Source organism: Rattus rattus, chromosome 1, assembly GCF_011064425.1.
Source record: "Rattus rattus isolate New Zealand chromosome 1, Rrattus_CSIRO_v1, whole genome shotgun sequence".
In the NCBI taxonomy this organism is placed as follows: Eukaryota; Metazoa; Chordata; class Mammalia; order Rodentia; family Muridae; genus Rattus; species Rattus rattus.
Window position 1 is genome coordinate 40,827,002 of NC_046154.1, and position 23,412 is coordinate 40,850,413.

The 23,412-nt window shown below is 48.8% G+C and overlaps 1 protein-coding gene across 1 annotated transcript in view; it reads right to left on the minus strand.

Moving 5' to 3' along the window:
• Nucleotides 1–1,268: 1,268 nt before the first annotated feature.
• Nucleotides 1,269–23,412, minus strand: part of Armh1 (armadillo like helical domain containing 1) — a 24,688-nt gene continuing 2,544 nt past the window's right edge. Inside the window, 11 exon segments of the mRNA XM_032889013.1 lie at nucleotides 1,269–1,566; nucleotides 1,643–1,724; nucleotides 1,991–2,013; nucleotides 2,016–2,067; nucleotides 2,173–2,302; nucleotides 3,130–3,202; nucleotides 3,276–3,398; nucleotides 12,712–12,796; nucleotides 15,608–15,804; nucleotides 18,178–18,344; nucleotides 19,619–19,687. Of these exon segments, the coding sequence (XP_032744904.1) occupies nucleotides 1,445–1,566; nucleotides 1,643–1,724; nucleotides 1,991–2,013; nucleotides 2,016–2,067; nucleotides 2,173–2,302; nucleotides 3,130–3,202; nucleotides 3,276–3,398; nucleotides 12,712–12,796; nucleotides 15,608–15,804; nucleotides 18,178–18,344; nucleotides 19,619–19,687 (1,123 nt within the window). The 3' untranslated portion in view covers nucleotides 1,269–1,444.

Here is a 23,412-nt window from a genome sequence, read left to right on the forward strand (position 1 = left end):
CTAAAGGAACAATAACAAACAAAAAACCCGGGCAAAACCTAACAGCAACGAACATAACCCAAACCCAAACGAACAGAATCCAGAACAAAACACTCAAAGCAACGGGGAGAGCAAGAGAGCAAACAAAATCAAAACTGCAATATGAACTCGAAATTAGCTGGGCCGGGGGTAGGACAGGCCTGTAATTGCAGTCGTCAGGAGATCTCAGTTTCAAAACCAGCCTAGGTAACTTAGTTATATTGTATTTTTGCCTTAAAAAGTAGAAATGAGGGGTTGGGGATTTAGCTCAGTGGTAGAGCGCTTGCCTAGCATGGGCAAGGCCCTGAGTTCGGTCCCCAGCTCCGAAAAAAAAAAGAAAAAAAAAAAAAGTAGAAATGATCTGGGGCTACAGTTCAGTGGTAGAACATTTACATAGCACCTGAGGTCCCGGGCTTGGGCCTTGGTGCCACACAAGGCAGCCTAAGAGACTAGAGGTGGGTGTGGGTGTAGGGGTGGCAGGAACAGGAGTGTGGACAGCTCAGTTCAGGTACTTGGGAGGTCAGCAGACGGTTAGAGAGATGAAGATTAAAGAGAGACTTCAAGGAACACTCTGGTATTGCGTTACAGGACCGCGATGGGAACTGGGAAAGGTGTTTGTATTGGATTTGTTTCAGACACAATAAGAGCTAAACGTCTCTCTGCAAACAGAAGGGTTGAGGGAACAGGGAACAAAAGCAAAGCAAAAAGTAGAAGAGAGATGTGTGTTTGTGTGGGTAGGGGGAAGCTTAGCTGTGTTCTCCACCTGCAGGTCGCAACCCCTTGGTGTCGCCAGGGGTTGCCTAAGACTATGAAAACCATAGATACTTATGGTTCATAACTAACAAATCACAGCTGTGAAACAGCAATAAAAATAACTTTATGGTTGGGGTCACCATAGCCTGAGGAACTTGTATTAAAGGGTTGCAGCGTTAGGAAGGTTGAGAACCTTTGTCTTAGAGGATCAAGAGGGGGCAGGGCCTCTGTTAAGACCATAGTACAAGTGGTTGGGGATTTAGCTCAGTGGTAGAGCGCTTGCCTAACAAGCGCAAGGCCCTGGGTTCGGCCCCCAGCTCTGGAAAAAAAAAGAAAAAGAAAGAAAAAAAAAACACCACAGTATGCCCTGGAGCCCTTCCGGAGTCTTGGTGACCCTTCCCCTGGGACCTGCTTTGGATAAGTAGGAGCACTCCTCAACCCTATCACTCAGTACTCATAGATCTCCTTTCTGCTCATACCACACAGCACGGTAACATCAAGACCTTTTATTAGACCCTTCTGCAGAAATAGCTTCCCCCTTCCCCACTGCGTTTTCTAATACTCAGCCTCCTTCCCAGGGCTAAACGGCACCGTCCTCTCGGTGCCACCCTCCCGACAGGCAGGCTTCCACGAGGCACAACCTTGGCCTTCCTGGTTTGCCACAGGGGCTCTGTCACTCCCTGGATTCTGAATGAAGCTTCTCAAAGTCGCTGATGCCTCCCACCTGATGCGAAGCCTCAGAGCTGGTGGAGAAGCTGATGCAGCTGTTGTTGATGTGGTCGCAGCTGTCTAACGCTGCAAGCAGCAAAGGCCAGTGTCAGCCCGAACCCTGGCCCTCACTGGGCTCTGGGTCCCCTCACCCGAAGCTCACCTCTGGTAACATTGACTTTGTTGGCTGCCAAGATGTCCGCTTGAATGCTATCTAATTTTGTATACAAGATCTCAGCATCGCTCTGGGGATAGAAACGGCAGGAGCCTGGCTGGGCACCAGAGCGATGTGCTCCTGGAGTCGAGCTGGGGAGGAAGGGTTACGGCAAGCAGAGCTGCTTAGCCAGAGCGATCCTGCTTCCATCTTACTAGCTGGGGCAGGTAGGGAACACAAAGACAGTGTAGGGGTTGGGGGTGTCCGGGTCAGGAGACTAGATTCATTCTGTGTACAGGGGGGGCCGTCATTCTGTCCTGGGCATCTGCTGAGGCTGCTGCGAATGGAAGTACTTACGAGGAAGAGCTGGTAGAGTTCTTCCCCATGGAGTTTCGGACGTGTTCCTCCACCAACGGGAACATCTGCACGAAGTACTGTGGCGGGGGGGGGGGGGGGGGGTGGCAGGACAGTGTGGGTATCTGCGGACTGGACTGCCGGTGTCCTGCAGTCTGCCACATGCCCCACCCCAGCCCTCATACCTCCAGTGTGAGGCTGGCCAGCCTCTGGCTATTGCTGTGGTCAGTGTTACCCATGGCCGACATCAGGCTGTGAATCACGCGCAGGTGCAGCATCTCCTCCGCCAAGTTCAAGTCGCTCCGTGCCAGGATCCTTGTGAGGGGAAAGACAGAAGAACTGTGGGGACATAGGAAGGGAAAGGAGCCCCTCAACCCCAAGTGTGAATCCTCTCTCCAGCCGAGAAACAAGAATTCCAGCAGAGGTAGGAGAGTGTCCCATGCCTTTAATCCCAGCATTCAGGAGGCAGAGGCAGAGGTGGAGGCAGGTGGATCTCTGTGAGTTCCAGGCCCACTTGTCTATTTAGAGAGTTCCAGAACAGCCTTGGCTACATAGACTTTGTGTTATAGACACACACACACACACACACACACACACACACGCACACACACACACACACACAAGTCAGTAAGCCACAATTCTTCCTTGAGAAGCCCATACCCACACTACTACACTACTGTGTGTGTCTTTTTTTGAGACTGGACCTCTCCTGGCTGTCCTTGAACTTTCTATGTAGACCAGGCTGTCCTTGACCTCACAGAGATCCACTGGTCTCTGCCTCTCGAGTACATGCCCACCCGGTTTCTTTTATATATAATATATATTATAAATATATATAGGGGTTGGGGATTTAGCTCAGTGGTAGAGCGCTTGCCTAGCAAGCGCAAGGCCCTGGGTTTGGTCCCCAGCTCCAAAAAAAAAAAAAAATATATATATATATATATAAAGTATATATATATATATGTACATACATATACATATACATACACACATATATACATATATACACATATACATATATACATATATATATATCAGGGATGGTGACACACATCTTTAATCCTAGCGTGTCGGAGTCAGACAAGTGGTTTGCATTGTCCAGCTTTTCTTGCTGCAATCACCCAGTCCCTCTGCAGCCTTACCCAATAGTCTTGGCAGCCGCAGCCTGCTGCAGGAACACAGGCAGCTGGGTGGTGATCTGGAGAATCGAAGAGTCTGAGGAAAGGAGGGACCATCAGCCAGGAAGCCTTTCCCATTTTCAGGGGGCAGTCCCATGGAGGAGTCCTACCACTGAAGATCCTGGCCTGCAGTTTGGATGTTTCCTTGACTGAAGGGATGAGCATGGCTATGAGGCCCTTGAGCAGAGGCAAGCGCACGTCGTAGTGGATCAGGTCTTTTATCAGCTCGATGGCTGGGGAAGGAGAGAGATGCTGGAGAGGCCCGTTGTCCTTCCAAACCCACCATACCTTTCACCCTGCTGTCTGCTCAGCGCTGGGTAAGGCCTTACGGGGGAGCTTACACTTCCTTCCTGATCTTCTGGAGCCCGTGACTACATACCAGTAAGAGTAGGAGTCAGAGGGAAGGAAGGGGGTGCTGAGCCCATCAAGAAAGGCCCGGAGGTCGGAGCTAGAGATCTGAGGCCCACAGAAAAGAGCTGCCTTTAGCTCGAAGGGATTCAGATTTGATAGAGAAAAGGGATGGGCTAGGAAAGATTACATGTATTTTTTAAAAATCTGATCCCTGTGGCTCAAACTCAGGGCCTCCTACATTCTAGGCAAGCATTTAGCATCATCCTCAGGCCTGGGCTGGGTCTTTTGTTTTATTGCCCTGAGATTGATCCCCAGAAACCAGGTAAAGATAAGAAAGAAGCGACTTCACCAAACTGCCCTCTGACCTTCACAGGCCAACCATGCATGCAACCACTCCCTACTTCCCTGGCACACCCCACACCCCCTCCCCACTCCCCCCACTCCCCCACTGTCCCCCACTCCCCTACTGTCCCCCCCACTGCCCCCTCCCCTACTGTCCCCCCACTTCCCCCCTCCCCCACTCCCCTACTGTCCCCCACTGCCCCCTCCCCTACTGTCCCCCACTCTACTGTCCCCCACTCCCCTACTGTCCCCCCACTGCCCCCTCCCCACTCCCCTACTGTCCCCCCCACTCCTCTACTGTCCCTCCCCACTCCCCCTACTGTCCCCCACTGCCCCCTCCCCTACTGTCCCTCTACTCCCTCTACTGTCACTCTCCCCTCTTCCCCACTCAGCCTCCTCTCCCCACTGCCCCACTGCCCCCTCCCCCCACCCCCCACTACATCATTGAAATCCTAGCACTTGAAAAGTGGAGGCAGGAGTTCGAGGTCACTAAAGGAAAAAGCAAAATCTCCAGGAATGGTAGCCACAGCATCTTCTTCCTCCACCTATACTTCCTATAGGGAAAGATGCCAAGGCAGGAGGATTTTGAATTTGAGGATGGTTTAGGCTTTAAGTAGATCAAGACTGTTTATCTATATATCTATATATATATTAACATATCAATAAAATAAAACAAAAAACCCAAGAAACACTTCTTATGCAGCTCAGCATGGTGGTACAGGTTTGTACTCTAAGCACTTGGGAGGCCGAGGAAGGCAGAGCCAGGAGCGTGGTGAGTTCAAGGACAGCCCTATATATATAGCTAATTCCTGACAAATCTAGGCTATGGGCAGTCAGATTCTGTTTCAGACAAACAAACAAACAAACAAACAAACAAACAAACGGAAACCAAGACCAGACAACAGTGATGACGGCCACCCACTGTCATCTTGCTCCTGCCGGCCACTCCTCTGGGTGGTGAGTTTCACAGAAGTCCTCCAGGGTACCCTCAACTCAGTCTTGATGTCCAGCCCCTGACACTTCTTGATGCCCAGATCAGACTCTTGTTACTGTTGTTGTAATGGTTGCCGTTGTCACCATAGTGGATGGGGGCCTAGGCGATGTAACCCTGGCTGAACTGGAACTTGTTATATTGACCAGCCTGGTTCTGAACTCACAGAGATCCTCCTGCCTCTGCCTCCCAAGTGCTGGGACAAAAAACCAGCATTCACATGCCCATCTGATTAACGTTCTAACCTGGAATTATAGATCCAACAACATTGTACAGGGACAGGGTCCAGCCCTGAGGTGGTGCAGAGCAGGAGCCTCTGTGGCTTCTCCCAAACTTTATGTAAACAAAGTAAAAGCCTCTAAGTGCTTGGCGGCCAGAGCCCCAAACTCTCAAGTGTTTCTTACTTGCTCTGCTGCTGGGTGGATGCGGACGTGTTTGAACCTGAACGCTTTGGTTCCTTTTATCTGACTGTATGTCACTTTGTCAGCTACGGCATGATGCCACAGCGATGCTGGGGCACCCCGGGAAATATGACTACGCCTGAGATGTGAGGAGAAGTGACTGGGTGGACGCCCAGGCTCCAAGTGAGTGTGAGAGGATGAGTTTACGATGAGTTCCTGGCCGAGAGTTGTCAAGTGTTCCAGGGGACAAAATATGGACCTCTGCCGACCCGCCTTACACAGAATGCTCCACCTTTCATTGATTATATAACTATAATTCTTGCAGCTTCTGGGACAAATGAAGATTTACTCACCCAGACACTTCTGACTGTGTTTCTTAAAGATTCACAGCTGTCACTGACTATACCCAAAGAGAAAGAAGCAGGGTCCTGCTTCCACGCCTCTCTGAGACATTGGTTCTCCGAGCAAGCACTTTAAGGACTCGTCCCCATCCCTTGGCCTATCTGGATGGAGTGTGTACTTGCTAGAGGGCCAGCTCAGAGAAGATGGGGTTGGCAGTGCTCAGCAGATGTAAGGTGGATGCCACGTGCCATGGACACTTAGGTCAAGAGGAAAGAGTCATCCCTCAAAGCTAAAGGGTAGCTGTAGAGTCTCCAGCTTGAAGCTGAGTGAGGTAGCATCTGCCTATGAGAGCAATACTCGGGAGCTGGAGGGTCATCGTTTACTTTGTAGGGAGTTTGAGGCCAGTCCAAGCTGTCAGAGACCCTGTCTAGAAAAATCCAGAGCAAACAAATGACCCTTGTTTGCACCAGAATGTTTCATGTTAGCCTGCTGATCCCTCTGAACAAATCAAGAAGTCGAGAGCAAGGGGCCTTCTCAGGGGACAGTGAGCAGGAAAGCTTCAACAGCAGGGCTAGTAATGTTCCTGTGGTGGAAGGGCCTTAGAAGTGGCCAAGTAACCAAAGTTGGCCGTGCCACATGCCTTTGCTCCTAGAGCTCGGAAGGTAGAGGCAGGCAGATCTCTGAGTTCAAAGCCAGCCTGATTTACAGAGTGAGCTCCATAACAGCCAGGGCTATGTGGAGAAACCCTGACTCAAAACAAAACAAAGAAACAAAATAAGTGACCCAGCACCTGGACCTCCCATGTATGGGGGAGAGCAAAATATCCCATCCCGGGCATGTGTTTGGCTGTGGCATTTTAGAATTTTTTTTTGCTACTGTTTGTTTGAGAAAGGATCACTCTACATAGTCCCATGTAGCTTAAAACTATGTAGTCCGGGTTGGCCTTGAACGCATAGAGATCCATCTGCCTGTGCCTCCTGAGTGCTGGGAATACAGGCATGAGCCACCATGCCCAGCACAGAGTTGGTTATTAGAGAGACTGTATGCCTCGTGTGGACGGGAACAGGTCTGGAAAGCCGCCCTTCTGTTAAAGGGGCTGACATTATGAAGGAAAGCTGTATTAGCCAGCCAGTGGCTACACACAGGCTTTTCTATGACATACTCCCCTTGCCTAGGGAAGATCTTTTCACGGAAGAAGAGGTTGGCGTTTGACACTTGCCCAGACAGAGAGCATCACACACAGGTGGTTCTTGATTGGCGACTTTGTGTAACCGGAAATCCTTGTTTTGTGGCTCCTCCCACAACCTTCCGTAATGTGCAGCCACTTCCTGTTCCCTCATACCTGGAAGCCTGTATGCCTTTGTTTAACTCTACATAAAGTTCAGTTAACCAGCACCTGCCTTCAGCCTCATACTCTGTAGAATCTGTGTTTAGGAAGTAAGATTTTTTTTCTGTTAATCTGCCTATAAATCATTTTACAGGTTAAGATGATCATGCCTTTACAGCGAGCAGACTAAATGTTGTGTGTTCTTTTTTTTTTTTGGAGCTGGGGACCGAACCAGGGCCTTGCGCTCTAGGCAAGCGCTCTACCGCTGAGCTAAATCCCCCAACCCCGAGCAGACTAAATGTAAAGCTTGTGTACACAAGCAGCCACTTCCAAGGTGCCCACGTATGTCTGAGGCAGTAGAGGAAGTCTTTGGAGCCTTGGGAAAACAGGGCTCCAGTTTACTGTGCGCGTCTGGACAAGACTGCCACCTTCTGGCTGCACAGGGGAAGTACACTTCAGCATAAATTTTCCTTCTTTCCCAGAGGAATAGGCTAGGCAGGCTGTACTTGACCAGTCACATGCTCTCTGATTCCTGTGTGTTCCGCTGCCCTTTTAACTACATCCTACTCAAATACTAATGTTGAAGCACTAAAAATAGATTAACTCGTACATTTTTAATTGCATCGTATTCAAAGACCAATGTTGAAACACTAAAAATAGAGGGATTAATTAATTATTAGACGCAGAGTCTTCACTGTTAGATCAAGCTGGCCTTCATTTTGGTCCTCTTGCTATAGACTCCATCGGCGGCGATTACAGACATATGCCACCATGCCCAGATAAAAATACTTTTAGAGAATTGCTTTTTAAGAGGGGGAGGGCTGATGAGATGGTTCAGTGGACAAAGGTGCTTGAAACCAAGCCTGATCCCGAGGATGCATGGTAGGAGAAAAGCTCTGCTGGTTGTCCTCTGACCCTCCCACCCCTGTGGCATGCAGGCCCCCCCCCAAAATAATAACACCTTGACTCTTGAACTCTTACATACACGTGCATGCGCACGGGCACACACACACACACACACACACACACACATATACAGAGGCACACACACACAGAGGCACACACACAGAGAGGCGCACACACACACACACACAGAGGCACACACACACACACACAGAGGCACACACACACACAGAGGCACACACACACACACACACACACACAGAGGCACACACACACAGAGGCACACACACAGAGGCACACACACACAGAGGCACACACACACAGAGGCACACACACACACAGAGGCACACACACACAGAGGCACACACACACAGAGGCACACACACACACAGAGGGACACACACACACAGAGGTGCGTACGCACACACACACACACAAACGTCCTTGCTACAGCATGTGTGTTTGACTCAGAGGATACTTTGTGAAGTTCTCTCCTCTGTCTACACGTGCCTTTAGGGAATTGAACTCAGGCTGTCAGGTTCAGCAGCAAATGCTTTACCTGGATGGCCCCACCGACATTTCAGTATGGTTTTTTGTTTGTTTGTTTGTTTGCTTTGTTTTAAAGAGATGGAACCTACTGTGCTGACAGGAACGACAGAAGCAGCGTGCAGGTGTGAGAGCTGTTTTCATCTTTGGCTATGTGTTTTGCATGTGTGAGCGTGTACACATGGGTAAATGCATGCCACAGTGTATGTGTGGAAGTCAGAGGAGTCAGTTCTTTCCTTCCTGGATGTGGGTCTTATGGACCAACTTCAGGTCATTAGACTTGAAGGCAAGCATCTTTACCTGCTGAGCCATTTTGCTGGCCCTTGGATCTCTCTCCTCCCCTCTCCCCTCTCTCTCCCTTCTCTTCTCTCTCCCTTCTCTCCCCCTCCCCCTCTGCTGTCTTGGAACTTGATTTCTAGATGAGGCTGGCCTTGAACTCAAAGAAATCCAACTGCTTTGCCTTCTAAGGGTTGGTATTATAGCCCCAGATGACAGCAGCCTGGCTGATATCTTGACCTGGAAACCTCACAAAATATCCCAAGTCAGAGCTGGGTATGGTGGTGCCCACCTATATTTCAGCACCCTGGGTTACAAAAATGACTCAAAAAGGGGGGAATCTAGCACTAGGTAAACTGTTCTCAGATTCCTGAGCCATAAACACTATGATACAGTAAAGGCTTACTAGCACATGTTTGCAATCCCAGCATTCTGGAGGCCGGGGCAGTCGAGCAGGTTTTTGAGGTCAGCCTGGGCTGCATAGTGAAAGTTTTACTGTCTCCAACTGCTACATTGTTGGAGTGACTTTTAATATAGAAGCAGATCCCTAACATAGAGATTTAACAGCTTTTGTGGGTTTATGCAAAAATTCAAACAGTTTTCACTTCTCCTTTATGGCAGCATTGTAAGGACTCATTTGTCTCTGCTTTGTTTGGTGGCCGGGGACAAAGGTCAGGAAGAGGTGACCATCTGCATGGCTTTGATTGCTTATTCTTCAGAAGCTCGTGTGAGGTCCGCAGGGACAGAGACATAGAGAAAGAACCATGATGGGGCAGAAAGGGGGTGCTGGGGAAGAGGAGGATGTGGTTTCTGCTAACACTCTTGGCCTCACTAATGCTGCCGATATGAATTGCTAAGACATTTTCAAATATTTAATGGACACATACATATTGTCAGTAAATCAGTGATTTGGTAAATTGTCACTCAGCAAGTTAATCTTTTGACCAAATAACTTTTGGCCAGCATGCATCTGACAACAAGTTACAGCGAATTAGTGTGCTCCTTACCAAGTGACACATTGTGTGTGCAGGTGCGTGCGTGCGTGCGTGCGTCTGTGTGCGTGTGTGCGTGCCTGCATGCCTGTGCGTGCATGTGTGCGTACGTGTGTGTGTGTCTGTGTGTGTGCCCGCACGCACACCACAGTGCTCCTATGGAGGTCACAGGACATCTTCTGGGAGTCAGTTCCTTTTCTCCACGTGTGTCCTGGGGATTGAGCTCGGAATGACAAGCTTGGAGGCTTGTGCCTTTACTCACAGCCGTCCGCCAGCTCTGGGCTTTGGAGGTGGGCTCCCTAGTTAGCTCAGGAGGCTGGCCTCAAGCTGTGGGCCTTGTCCTGTCCATCTTCTCCACTCTAGGGAAGGGACACAATGGCTCACTGCTCCTGTCCCTTTAAACTGCTAGTTCTGATAAGTCCCGGCTTGCCGCCAATTCCTGGAATAGCAATCCTTCCTGAGAGGAAAGTGTCATTTTTCACTTCAGAGCAGTTATAAATGGAGAGAAGTTCCAGGCAGGACCACTTTGGAGAAGTCCTCTGTTAGTTCTGATTTGGCTCAGCTTAAATGGGACGGTCATTAAGAGAAACTCTAAAGTCTGCAGGGTGATAAAAAGCCTTGGGTTGTCAGTGAGCACAGGCCTCTGCGCCCTCTCTCCATTGTTCCTCCTGCCGGCTGAAGGGCAGGGGCTCCTGGAGATGCTAAAGGCGGCACCAACCAGACGAGCACTGCTGTCCTCCCATCCTCTAGGGGCGCCCTCACGCAAACCTTGCAGCCTTCTGAAATGGCATTAACATACTTAGACACCAGGGGCTGCTGGGATGGCTCAGCAGTTGAGAGCTTTTGTTGCTTTTGCAGAAAACTGGAATTCAGCTCCAGCCTCCACATTGGCTGGCTCACAATTGCCTGTAACTCCAGTTCCAGACCATCCAATGTCTTCTTGTGGCCTCTGTGGGCAGCACCTACAGGAAGGCACATACATGCATGCACATGCATACACACATGCACACACACACAGACACATGCACACATAGACACACATATGCACACGTGCACACACTTTTATTTTTTAAAAGATTTGTCTATTTAATGTATGAATGCTCTATCTGCATGTATATCTATGTGTCAGAGAGGACAGCAGATCCCATTATAGATGATTGTGAGCCACCATGTGGTTGCTGGGAATTGACCTCAGGACCTCTGGAAGAGCAGTCAGTGCTCTTAACCACTGAGCAATTTCTCCAGCCCTTACTTCAATTTTTAAATTGAGCAACTGGATGAGAAAGGGGAGACGGCCTATTACATCTGGCCATAGGGTGTCACCCACATGTACCACCCAGATCTAGCACCCCTTCTGCAGTGCTTTTAAGAGCTGGCCACAATATTATTTGGCCTTCTTCTCATTGAGATGTGGTGACTGTGTGGTCCTGTGAATTCTTTATTATTGTTTGCTTGTTTTTGAGACAGGGTTTCTCTGTGTAGCTCTAGCTGTCCTGGTATTTGTTCTGTAGACCAGGCTGACCTCGAACACAGAGATCCTCCTGCCTCTGCCTCCTGAGTGCTGGGGTTAAAGATGTACATCGCCGCTCTGCTGGGTCCTGTGAATTCTAAGAGGACACAGTGCTGTGCTGTTTAGGAGGCCACAAAAGACAGGATTGGGGATTTAGCTCAGCGGTAGAGCGCTTGCCTAGCAAGCGCAAGGCCCTGGGTTCAGTCCCCAGCTCTGGAAAAAAAGAACCAAAAAACAAACAAACAAACAAACAAAACAAAAAAACCCCAACAATATTTGCAAAAAAGAAAACTAATGAAAAAGCCATTCGTGATGAATAATATATCAATCTTAGCTTCTTCCTCCCAGACGTTTGCAGCCTGCTCCCTGAGGAGAGTCCTGTGACCTCCTCCTCAGCTGTGAACAGTACACCTGCCTCCTGGAGTCAATAATGTGTGAAGTAAGCACTGTGGTTCACGGTGCTCTGTGCTAGAGTGCACAGCCCAACAGCCCACCCCATTCCAGCTTTTCTGTGGTGTGTGTGTGTGTGTGTTCCCATCTGTCTGTCCGATCTTTCTTCATTCTCTCGTTGTCCAAGTTGGGTTTCTAGGAACCAGCCACCCACTGAGGTCACAGCAGTGGACGGTCTTCACAATTCCAAGGTAAGGAGGTAGACTTGAGAGAGTCATGGGTTCAAGACCACACTTGGCCTGGTACGGTGCTGTGTGCCTGTAATCCCAGTACTTGGGAAGCTGGTAGAGGGTAGAGGTCAAGACCTGCCTAGACTGCATAAGAGATACAGTCTCAAAGGGAAAAAGAAAAAGGAAACCCTCGCCACACCTGTAGCCTTTGTTCCCTCAAGCCAGCTGATAGCTGGGTGGGTTGCGGGCTTTGTGTCCTGAGGATTATTTTGAGAAATAAATGACGTGACCTATGGAAGTTCAATAAATGAATGACTCAGCAAATGAAAACATATGGATGCCATCAGTGTCCGAATTAGTTAGTTAGCTAGTTAGGCTGGTTTTTCTTTTTTTTACAAGACAGACATTTCTGGGGTGGTTCCTGCTTGTTTTGTTATGAGACAGTGTTGAGGTTTGGTCTGCTGCAATCGTCATCATGCTAAATACTGGCCCTGGTTACCTCAGGGACAAGAGAATCCTCGAGTGCACGCCAAGTGATGCTACGTGACCTTGCTCCTTAATTTAAAACTTTTAGTTGAATAAAGATATCGACAGCCTATAGGTGGACGGAAGAGAGGTGGGTGGGGTTTCAGATCCCAGGCTTGGTGTCTGAGGCAGGAGTAGGGAGGAGAAGACTCCCTGGGGTAGGTGAGTCATGAAAACATGGCCATGAGTGCCGTGCAGGAAGCATGAGAGAGTGCTCTGGACTTAGCGGGTCCTACCCACTGCTTGAACAAATGAAGTGTGACCGCCATTTCCTGAGGAACTGACTGACTGATACTAAACTGGCCTCTTCCCTCTGGCAAGGTTGTTTTAGACACTCAGCAAAAGGCTTTTGGTGGGTGGAGGGAGACTTTGGAGAGCTGCCTGTCGCTGCCACCTCTGGTGACCTGGAGGCTTCCCTACCTTCATACTGGACCTCCAGGTGCACTGTGCTCAGGACATTCAGCACGCAGTCCACGATGCTGGGGTGTGTTGCTCCAACGATCGACTAGCAAGACAGACAGACAGACAAGAGAGTTCACTCTTTAGGCCCAGAGGAAGCCAAAGGAGGACCCCCTAGACAGCCAGGCTGTGGGATGATTTGACTCTGTAGTCTTTAGTTCAAGATGCCTTAAACCAAGTCTCCTGGCTTCCCGTTGAGACACAAAGGCCCTAGACTATGGCTTGGTGAAGGAGGACACAGGAGGTAGGAAAGGACTCACCCCTGATCCTAAATCTTCTCTCTGAAAGCCCACCTTTCGGTTAACCTGTCTTTTTTTTTTTTTTTTCCTGTTAATATTTTTATTCATTTTACATTCTGATTATAGCCCCCTCTTTACTCAATCCGTACCCCCATTCTCCCTACCCTTCTCTGAGAGTGAGGAGGCTCTCCTTGGGTATCCCCCCAACCCTGATACATCAGTTCTCTGCAGGGTTAGGTGCATCTTCTCCCACTGAGGCCAGACAAGGCAGTCCAGTTAGGGGAGCAGCATTCACAGGCAGGCAGTAGATTAACCTGTCTTTTAACCTCTTCAGACTTCACCTCTACCACCTCCACCAGCTGGTGAGAAGACAGAGCCATGTAAACATGGGTCTACAAAGTGCCCACTGTAGGGGGCACTGCAAGGGTGCTGTAGGGATCCTCGGTCTGACTGTGGCCTCCCACTGGCTCAGCTCAGCTCAGCTCTAGGAGGTGTCCCTTCTCCTTCCCTCCTGACATGATGAATCCTGTCTGGGGAGCTTCATTTACTTCAGCTTCACTTGTTAGTGATTTCACTGATCGTGAAATCCAAGCTGACATTTTCATCCTGGGCCTTTCTCCGGAGCTTTGGCCTTTTACTTTCTGTGGCCCAGTGGCCTTTCCAGCAGCTCTGGGCAGTGGTTCTCCTCCTCCTCCCTTCTACTCCTCCCTTCTCCTCCCTCCTTCTCCTTCTTTTCTTTTATTGGATATTTTCTTTATTTACATTTCAAATGTTATCCCCTTTCTTGGTTCCCCCCTTCTATGAGGGTGCTCCCTCCCCACTCCCGCCTCCCCCTTCCCCTGGCATTCTCCTACACAGGGCATCGAGCCTTCTTCACAGGACCAAGGGCCTCTCCTCCCATTAATGCCCGACAAGGCCTTCCTTGTAGGATTAATGGGGTCCCGCATCCGCTCCTTTGCTACACATGTGGTCGCTCCATGTGTACTCTTTGGTGGTTTAGTTGCTGGGAGCTCTGGGGAGTCTGGTTGGTTGATCTTGTTGTTCTTCCTATGGGGTTGCAAACCCCTGTTCAGCTCCTTCAGTCCTTTCTCTAACTCCTCCATTGGGGGCCCTGTTCTCAGTCCAGTGGTTGGCTGTGAGCATCTGCCTCTGTATTTGTCATGCTCTGGCAGAACCTCTCAGGCTATATCTGGCTTCTATCAGCATGCACCTCTTGGCATCCGCAATAGTGTCTGGGTTTGGTGGGTATATGGGATGGATCCCCAGATGGGGCAGTCTCTGGATGGCTTTTCCTTCAGTCTCTGCTCCATATTTCGTCTTCATATTTCCATCTGTGAGTATTTTGTTTCCCCTTCTAAGAAGGGCTGAAGCATCCACACTTTGGTCATCCTTCTTCTTGAGCTTCATGTGGTCTGTGGATTGTATCTTGGGTATTCTGAGCTTTTGGGCTAATATCCACTTATCAGTGAGTGCATACCATGTGTGTTCTTTGTGACTGTGTTACCTCACTCAGGATGATATTTTCTAGTTCCATTTATTTGCCTAAGAATTTCCTGAAGCCATTGTTTTTTAATAACTGAGTTGGGCAGTGGTTCTTTTTATTTTATTTCATTTATTTTTGGGTGGCAGTTTTTTTTTTTTAAGATTTATTTATTTATTATAGATGAGTACACTGTAGCTGTCTTCAGACGTGCCAGAAGAGGGCATCAGATCTCATTACAGATGGTTGTGAGCCACCATGTGGTTGCTGGGATTTGAACTCAGGACCTCTGGAAGAGCAGTCAGTGCTCTTAACCGCTGAGCCATCTCTCCAGCCCCGGGGGCAGTGGTTCTTAAACTGATCCCCTTGGGAATTGAAAAGGCCAAAGTGTTACCGATGGCCACTTGGGAGCCACTGCTGTTTACTGAGTCCAAGCCTAAGTCCTCCCACAGCAACCCCTTTTTATCCATCCTCTCTTGGCGCTGCATAACTCGCCCTGTTGGCAAGCCCAAAGCTAGATGGCATCTTTAGCATCTATTCTTGGTTCCTCATCTTCTGTCTCAGAAATGTCTACCCACCTTGGTCACATCTGCAACCACTCCCACTGCCACCATTCAGGCCATTTTGTTGTCTGCCTCCCTCCAGCCCATCCTCTGGGGCACTTGTGAGAGTTTCAACCGTTCATGTCAAAGCCACAAAGCACGATGCCACCATACCCCCAAAATCTGACTTCACTCCCACTCTAGGGCAGAAGCCAAGAAGGAAAAAAAAACCTTTCCAATCAGTGAGATCTGGCCTCTCACTTACACACTGCCTACAGAAGCCCCATGCTTCTTCTCCTGTCAAATGGATGCCTTTAATCTTTCCCACAGTTCCCCTGTCATCCTGGTTGCTTGTCTCTACCACTTTGAAGTCTGCCAATATCTTTCTGATCCTTAAACAAACAGGACAAATCACTCTGCTGGGAGATGTGAACTCCATGCCCTGCCTTTGCCTTCGGAAGTGATGCTGATTGAATAGCAGGCCAGCGGTGGAAGGCGGAGCTCTGCCTCGTAGGTCTGCGAGAAGTGTGCCTGGGGAAGGTCACCATAGGACTGCAGCACCTGAATCACAACCCCAGAGCATAGCTGTGGCTCACCTGGGCAGTCTTGAGAGTCTGCAGGGCCAGCTGCTGGGCTTTCGGGGACCCGCAGGGCAGGAGGGCTATTAGGCCTTTGTATACTTGGTTCTGGTACTTGGGATTGCCATGGACCAACGTATCCAGCAGAACCTGCACTTCCTCCTGGGTCTCTTCTGATTTAGACTTTGCCAGAAATTCTGCTATGGCTCTCACACCTAGGCAAAGCAGAGAAAAAATGCTAAATTGGACAGGATTTAGGTTTAAAGCAATTCCCACTCAAGATGGCGTAACGGAATTGCTTTAAGAGCTTCTCAGCTGAGCTTGTTTAACCAAAGCAGTTTTAGGTTTTTGTGCTGGGCATGGAATGTCTTTCTCACCAGACTGTAACCCTTCTCAATGTGATATATTATATAAAATGTTATATATATATAATATATATATAATATATATATATATATGTATATTTTTTTAGGGAGTCTTATCATGTATCCCTGGCTGTCCTGGAGCTCACCATGTAGATCAGGTTGCCCTCAAACTCACAGAGATCTGTCGTCTCCCTCCTAAGTGTTGAGAGTAGAGGTATGTGCCACCACACACCCGGCTGACTGTAATCGTTTTAAGGACAGTGCCTTTTTGTTTTTAAATAATAATTATTCTTCATAAAGTTTAGCTCATGAGTGTGTATGTTTTGCCTGTGTGCATCTCTGCACAGCTTTTGAGTCTGGTGCCTGCTGCAGCCAGAAAAGAGTGTCAGCTTCCCTGGAGCTGGTGTTACAGACAGTTGTGAGCCATTGTATCAGTGCTGGGATAGAACCTAGCTCCCTGGAAAGGGCAGCAAGTGCTCTTAACTCCAGCCCAAGCTGTAATTAATTAATTAATTATTTTTTTGAGACAGGGTCTCTAGGAACCCCTGGCTATCCTGGAACTCCTATGTAGTCCAGGTTGACTTCGAACTCACAGAGATCCCCTTTGCCTCTGTCTCTACAGTGACATGTGCCACCATCCCTGGAAAGATTTATTGTTTTAATTTTATACGTGGGGGTGTTTACTTATATGTATGTACGTCACATGTGTACCTGGTGCCCATTGAGACCAGAGGGGCGGTTGGATCTCCTAGAGTTGGAGTTCCAGTTGTGAGCCACCATGTGGGTGCTGAGAATGGAACCAGAGTCATCTGCAAGACCGGTCAATGCTGAGCCATCTCCAGTCCCCTGACAGTCAATAATTTTATCTCAGTTTTGTTGCTAACATTAGCCATAATGATTTTACACAGAACTTTAGGTAATAGCTAATAAAAGTTTGCTCTATGTGTGTGGAAAAGGATACACTTAAAATGGAGAGTCAAAGGCTGGGCATGGTGGCACTCACTTTTAACCCCAGCACTCGGAAAGCAGAGGTAGGCGGATCTCTGAGCTTGAAGTCAGCCTGATCTACATACAGAGACTGTTCCAGTTCAAAGACAGCTAGGGCTCCACAGAGAAAAGGCACACATGTGCACACACACACACACACACACACACACACACACACACACACGCACATGCACACACACACACACACGCACACACACACACACACACACACACACACACACACACACACACACACACACACAGGACTGTGGATGTGCTTTGGTTGGTAGAATACTTGCTTAGCATTTACCACAGCAATGCTCAGCGCTGAGCAAACCAAGTGTGGTGTTGAACTTGTAGTCCTAGCTCTCAGGAGCTGGAGGTAAGATCAGAAGTCTGAGGTCAACCTGGGCTACTGTGGTGGCTTGAATGAGATGCCCTCCACAAGGCTCCAACATCTCAACATTTGGTCCCTGCCTGTTTGGAGGACGATTAACAAGGTGTGACAATAGCTAATAAAACTCCTTGCTAGAGATGTTGCTGAGATCCATCATAAATCTGGTTCTGAGGGTTCAAAAGACTGGCCGTTTCAAGTTAGATCTGCTTTCTGTTTATGGTTTAAGATGTGAGTTCTGCTGCTACAGCCAACATATCTGTTGCTTGCAGTCACTTTGCTCACCATGATGGACTCAGTCCTCAGGAACCATAAGCCCAAAACAAAGCCTCCTTCTATGAGCTGCCTTGGTCATGGCCATGATAAACAGCAACGGAAAAGTAACTAAGACACTATAGACAGTACGAGTGCAGTCTGGGCTCTGTGGGCTAGAAAGGTAGCTCAGTGGTGAAGAGCGCTTGCTACATAATCTCGAGGACCCGAGTTCACACCCCAGCACTGAGATGTGAACCAAGCAACACTGTGACACGCTGGGCATCCTTCATATGCCTGTAACCCCAGTTCCACGGGGGATTTCTAGCCTAGCCAAGAAAACTCAATCCCCAGTTTTAGGGAGAGACCCTGCTTGAAAGAGAGGAGAACAAAAAAAGGGGACAGCCAGCACCCTTCTGGTCTCTGCAACACATTCACAAACAGAGACACATACATGAACCCCATAATAAGTAAACCAAAAGAACTATCTTTCTTTGAGCCAATAACAGGGAAATCTTGTGTTTGCGATGTGGACAGAGAAGCTCACTCCCAGAGGGCTATGTCCACAGACTGGCACACTCAGGACCTACCATAGCTTTCACAGATGAGCTCCTTGTACTTCCTGCCAGTGTTTGCAATAATCTGAAGTAGTTTGATGGATTCCTTTTTGTCCTCTTCCTTGATCTTCTCTAGGCCAAGTATTTCCAAGAGTGTTAGGACACCGCCAATCTCAAGAAATTCTATCAGGTACCGATTGCTGTCCATGGGGGAGACCACACAGAGAGGATGCTTGAGGAGTTCCTTAGCACAGAACCAAAGGCATCCAAGGCTAAGGTACTGTCTTCACACACTTGCCTCCAACCCAGGAGATATCCACAGATAGAGACAAAATTGTTTGGATTTAAAGGTTTTAATATATAATAAAATATATTAAATATATATTAATATAATACACACATCATATATATGCTTAGGCTACATCTCACCACATTGCTTTGAACTTGCTATCCTGCCTCACCTTCTGAGACACTGAGGTTACAGGCAGGTGCTGCTGTGTCCAGCCAAGAAAACACTGGGACTAAGTCCAACAGGCATTCTTGTTTTTGTCTATTCTAGTCTCTGTGTCCTGCCTTTTCTTTCTTTGGATAGGGTTTCATTATCTAGACTAGCACTGCTATACGGATCAGGCTGGCTTTGAACTTCCTCTTGCTTCTGCTTCCTGACTACTGGGATTACAGGTGTGAGCCCCACAGCTGGCCAGCCCCGCTCCTCCCTTCCCTCCCCAGACCTCCTCTCCCTTCCCTTCCCTTCCCTTCCTTCCCTAGACCTCTTCTCCTCTCCCTTCTTTCCCTTTCCCTCCCCCTCCTTTCTTTCCAGTCCCCTTCTTTCCATAACAGCACTTTAATTGTCCCTTGGTGAATCCTTCACTCGAGAGCCACGTGCACTTGGGACAAACATGTGCAGGGCTGTTACCTCTGACTCCAGAAGGCTGCTTTGGGCCAGGTAAGTGACCCATGCTGGCTCATAGAGGAGCCCGTGAGAACAGACACACTCTCTCCTGGTGTGATTGAGCTATAAAGATGGCTTCTGGAGGGCCTGAGGACCCCAGTACACAGGAGCCTCTGAACCCAGGGACTGACTGAGGAAAAGAGGAATAAAGAGACCAAACACTGGCGGCAATCGTAAAACCCCTGGGTCTGATCAGGCCTGAAATACGTTTATCCACCCTCTGGGCCTTTTCAGCTAAGCGAGCCAATAAATTACCCTTCCCCAAGTCTAGTAAAAATGTAGTTTTATATTTGTATTTTTATTTTTTTATGACTCTCAACCAACATGGTGCTGACTAGTGAAGGGTCAGTGGGCAATGGGTTGGAGGCTCAACTAGAGCAGAATCTCAGCTGCCTCTGGCTGCCCCAGGGCTTCGATACACCCGCTGGCACCGAGAACCGGGGCTCCATGTGGCCTGAATACCAAGGGCACCTTGAGCCTGACCTGACAGCTGAGTCCCAGAGTCTCTGGGGCGGGACTTACCTGCTCACAGCAGATAAGAAGATGCCAATGGATCTCAGGATCATTTCTAAATCCAAGCCAGTCATATAGCTGCGGCAGTGTTAAAGAGCTTCCAGACTTCCCATTTACATTGATCCCTGGTACTGCCAAGGGCCAGGTTGAGGGTGTGGGTGACCTGTGCCCTTCACCCTGAGGGGAACCATGGGCATAAAGCAGAGCTAGTACATTGTGTGTGTGTGTGTGTGTGTGTGTGTGTGTGTGTGTATGTCTATGTGTCTGTGTACCTGTGTGTGTAGTGTGTATATGTATATGTCTGTGTGTGTGTGTGTGTGTGTGTGTGTGTGTGTGTGTCTGTCTATGTGTCTGTGTACCTGTGTGTATAGTGTGTATATGTATGTGTCTCTTTGTGTGTGTGTGTGTGTGTGTCTGCCTGTCTGTCTATGTGTCTGTGTACCTGTGTGTGTAGTGTGTATATGTATGTGTCTCTTTGTGTGTGTGTGTGTGTGTCTGCCTGTCTGTCTGTCTATGTGTCTGTGTACCTGTGTGTAGTGTATATATGTATGTGTCTCTTTGTGTGTGTGTGTGTGTGTGTGTGTGTGTGTGTGTGTGTGTATGTATCTCTATGTGTTGTTACCTCCTTCCCTGCTCTCTAAGAAGTCCCTCCAGGACAGCCCACCCATCTGGACTCTGCAAACTCCTTTGGGAGCAAAGAGGTTCCCATACACCCAAGTATATGAAGAGAATTGCAAGCCTCTCAGAGCCACGGCCCATGCATTGTTTGGTCTGCTCAGCTAGTATTTTGGGTCTTATTCCTAGACTTCTCTATGAAGAATTAGCCTCAGCTGGGCCTGGTGCCATACTCCCAGCACTCCGAAGACAGAGGCAAGTGGATCTCTGTGAGTTCAAGGCCAGCCTGGTCTACAGAGTGAGTTCCAGGACAGCCAGGGCAGGGCCATTACACAGAGAAATCCTGTCTCAAAAAACAAAAACAAACACAAAAACCAAAAAACCAACCCCCCCCAAGTCAAACCAACAGTAATAAAAGAATTAGCTTTATCATTAATTCTCCATTCTGTACTCGCTCAAAATTTTACACTGGAGGTCACTATCCCTATGAGGAATCACATGGCTTCCTAATAGAAATAAGAGGAAATGGGGGGAAATTAAACTCTGATTTAAAACAACCTCAGCATCTAATGTTATTTTTTAATGCGAGCCTTTGCAGACAGCCTCGCCGTAATAAAGCATCCTGAGCACGCTTCGGCTCAGATACAAGGTATGAAATCAAGGCGCAGCAGAAGGGGAACCAGTCAACAATTACCAGGCTCATAACACATCACAGGCTCTCAGAACACTTAAGAAATTAGCTGGAATTACTGCCGTCCACGAGGATGACTGAGAGCCTCCAGGACTGAGAAAGGCTAATGTAATGGGCTGGAGGTAATGGTGCTTTGTTGGGGAGTGGGGTGAGGCAAATTATCTCTGCTGCACCCCAGTTCCCAGGATGCCAATAGGAGGAGAGACAGATTGGCTCATTAGGAAAGGCTCTTCAGTGCAAAAACAGTGTTTGCTCTGGAGCCAGGCTCCCCTGCCTGTTGCCATCATAGCCTGGGTTGGGCAGTGAGTCCACAGGGTCATTGCTCTATGGCTACCTTGCCCCTCTCTAGTCCCAATCTCTGCCCCGTTCCTGCCTCTTTTTCTTAAGTTGCTAGCTAGGCTGACTGGCATCTGTCAAGTTCCCCCTGTCACAGGCTAGTCTTTGTTTTAGTCACATGCTTTTTTTCTTTTCTCCCTTCCTCCCCCTCTCCTTTCCCCTCTCTCCCTCCCTCTTCCCTCTCTTTTTCCTTCCTTTCTCCCTTTACCCCCCTCTCCCTTCTTTTTGTGAGAAGGTCTTGCTATGTAGCCCAGGCTAGCCTGGAACTTAAGCTGCTCCCCCTCTGGCATCCTGAGTGCTGGGATGGCAGGTGTGTGCTGGCCGCCACACCCTGCTCTACTCAACCCCCTAGGCTCATTTTTCTTATCAATGAGATGGGATCTTAGAAATCGCCCATCGGGCTATCAAAGGACATAATCTATGAATGGTACAGGCTCAGGGCCGAGAACATTAAAGACACAGAAAATGGCAGCTAATGGTGTCACCATCATTGTGTAAATCATGTTATGGAAGTTCAAGACCGACAAAGAGTCTGGGCTTACATGGTCAGTTTTGCAAAAGATAACGACGTCGTGTGGGTTTGTTGTCCTCTTGGGTGACTACCTGGAGGACTTGGGGGGAGGGATAGCTACCTCAATGCACTGTCACTTCCGGTGGGCTGCTCCTAATGGCAGGATCACAAAAAAGGTACGTGATGGATGGTTCTAGGTTAGAAACAGGGTCTCCGAACTGTGGAGGAGCAGCAGGGTTCACAGAGCCACCCTGTTAGCACTGGCTGGCAGGCATCTGACAGAGGAGACGGCACAATGCCCCTGTATTAAATGCACTGAGCACAGCGCACGCTCTGTGGAAGTGTGAGCACTTACAGGGTGGGTCAGACAGGCCCTGCAGCAGACAGACATACACGGTGACAGGAGGATGAAGAGCGGAATGTCTCAGAAGGGACAGTGGGCAGAGCAACAGCGCATCCTGAAGTCCCAGCCCCTGGGAGGCTGAGACGGGAGAAGCACGTGTTTGAGGGTATCCTGGGATATACAGGAAGATTCTGTCTGAGAAAAGGAAAATGGAGAGGTAGTGGTTGCTGTAGAAGGGCTGAAACTAGGCAAGGTGAGGACGCACTTAGTCAGAAACTTAAAAGGGGACAAAAACCAATTCCCTAATCAAATCCATCAGACTTCCCTCTCTCTCCTTTTCCTTCTCTTCTTCTCAGATAGGTGGGGTTCCATGTAGCCTAGATTGAACTCTTGAGCTCGTTATGTGGCTGAAGATGACCCTGAATTCCTGATCGTCCTACTTCCATTTCCCAAGTTCCAGGATTAGGGACCCTTTCCAGCAGGCCTAGCTTGCCTCGCCTGCCTGCCTGCCTGCCTGCCTGTCTTCCTTCCTTCCTTCCTTCCTTCCTTCCTTCCTTCCTTCCTTCCTTCTTTCCTTCCTTCCTCCCTCCCTCCCTTTCTTCCTTCGACCTCATCAAATCCTACTTCAATGTAAACTAAAACTATTGACATTAAAGCCAAGTGTGGTGTCTTGCATCTGCATTCCCAGCACTCGGTGGCAGAGGCAGACCTCTACAGGCCAGCCTGGGCTACAAAATGAGTTCTAGGCCAGACGCAGTGATTAATAGAGAGTGATATAGGGAGAGTTATAAAACCCAAGACAAAAAGAAGTTAAGATAACGTTCATGATAAAATATGGGCGTTTGAAATGGAATTTGTCTTAGAATGTGTGCCTCCTTCACCTCACGGGTAGCCACAGGGGACGCTGAGACAAACTGGAGAAATGGGGTGTAGGCTTGACTCCAAAGCAGCAAAGTGACTGCTGATAATTGAGGTCACCGTCAGATGTGGTCAGAAGCCAGCCAAGCACTCACGTTTCTCAGGAACAGCAGCTCTCCCACAAATGAGCTCCTGCAAATGCCAGTGAACACCTGGTCTGAGTCACCAGGGTGCATGAGAGGGTGCACCAGGGAGAGAGGGCTCACACCTGCAGTTTCAGCACTCGGGAGGGAAAGGCAAGAGGAGCAGGAGTTCGATGTCATTGTTGTGTGCTGGCTAGTTTTTATGGCAACTTGACACATTTGGGTCACCTGGGAAGAAGGAATCGTAATGGAGAAGATGCTTCCATTGGATTGGCTGTTGGTCAGCCTGCAGGGCTTTGTCCTGGA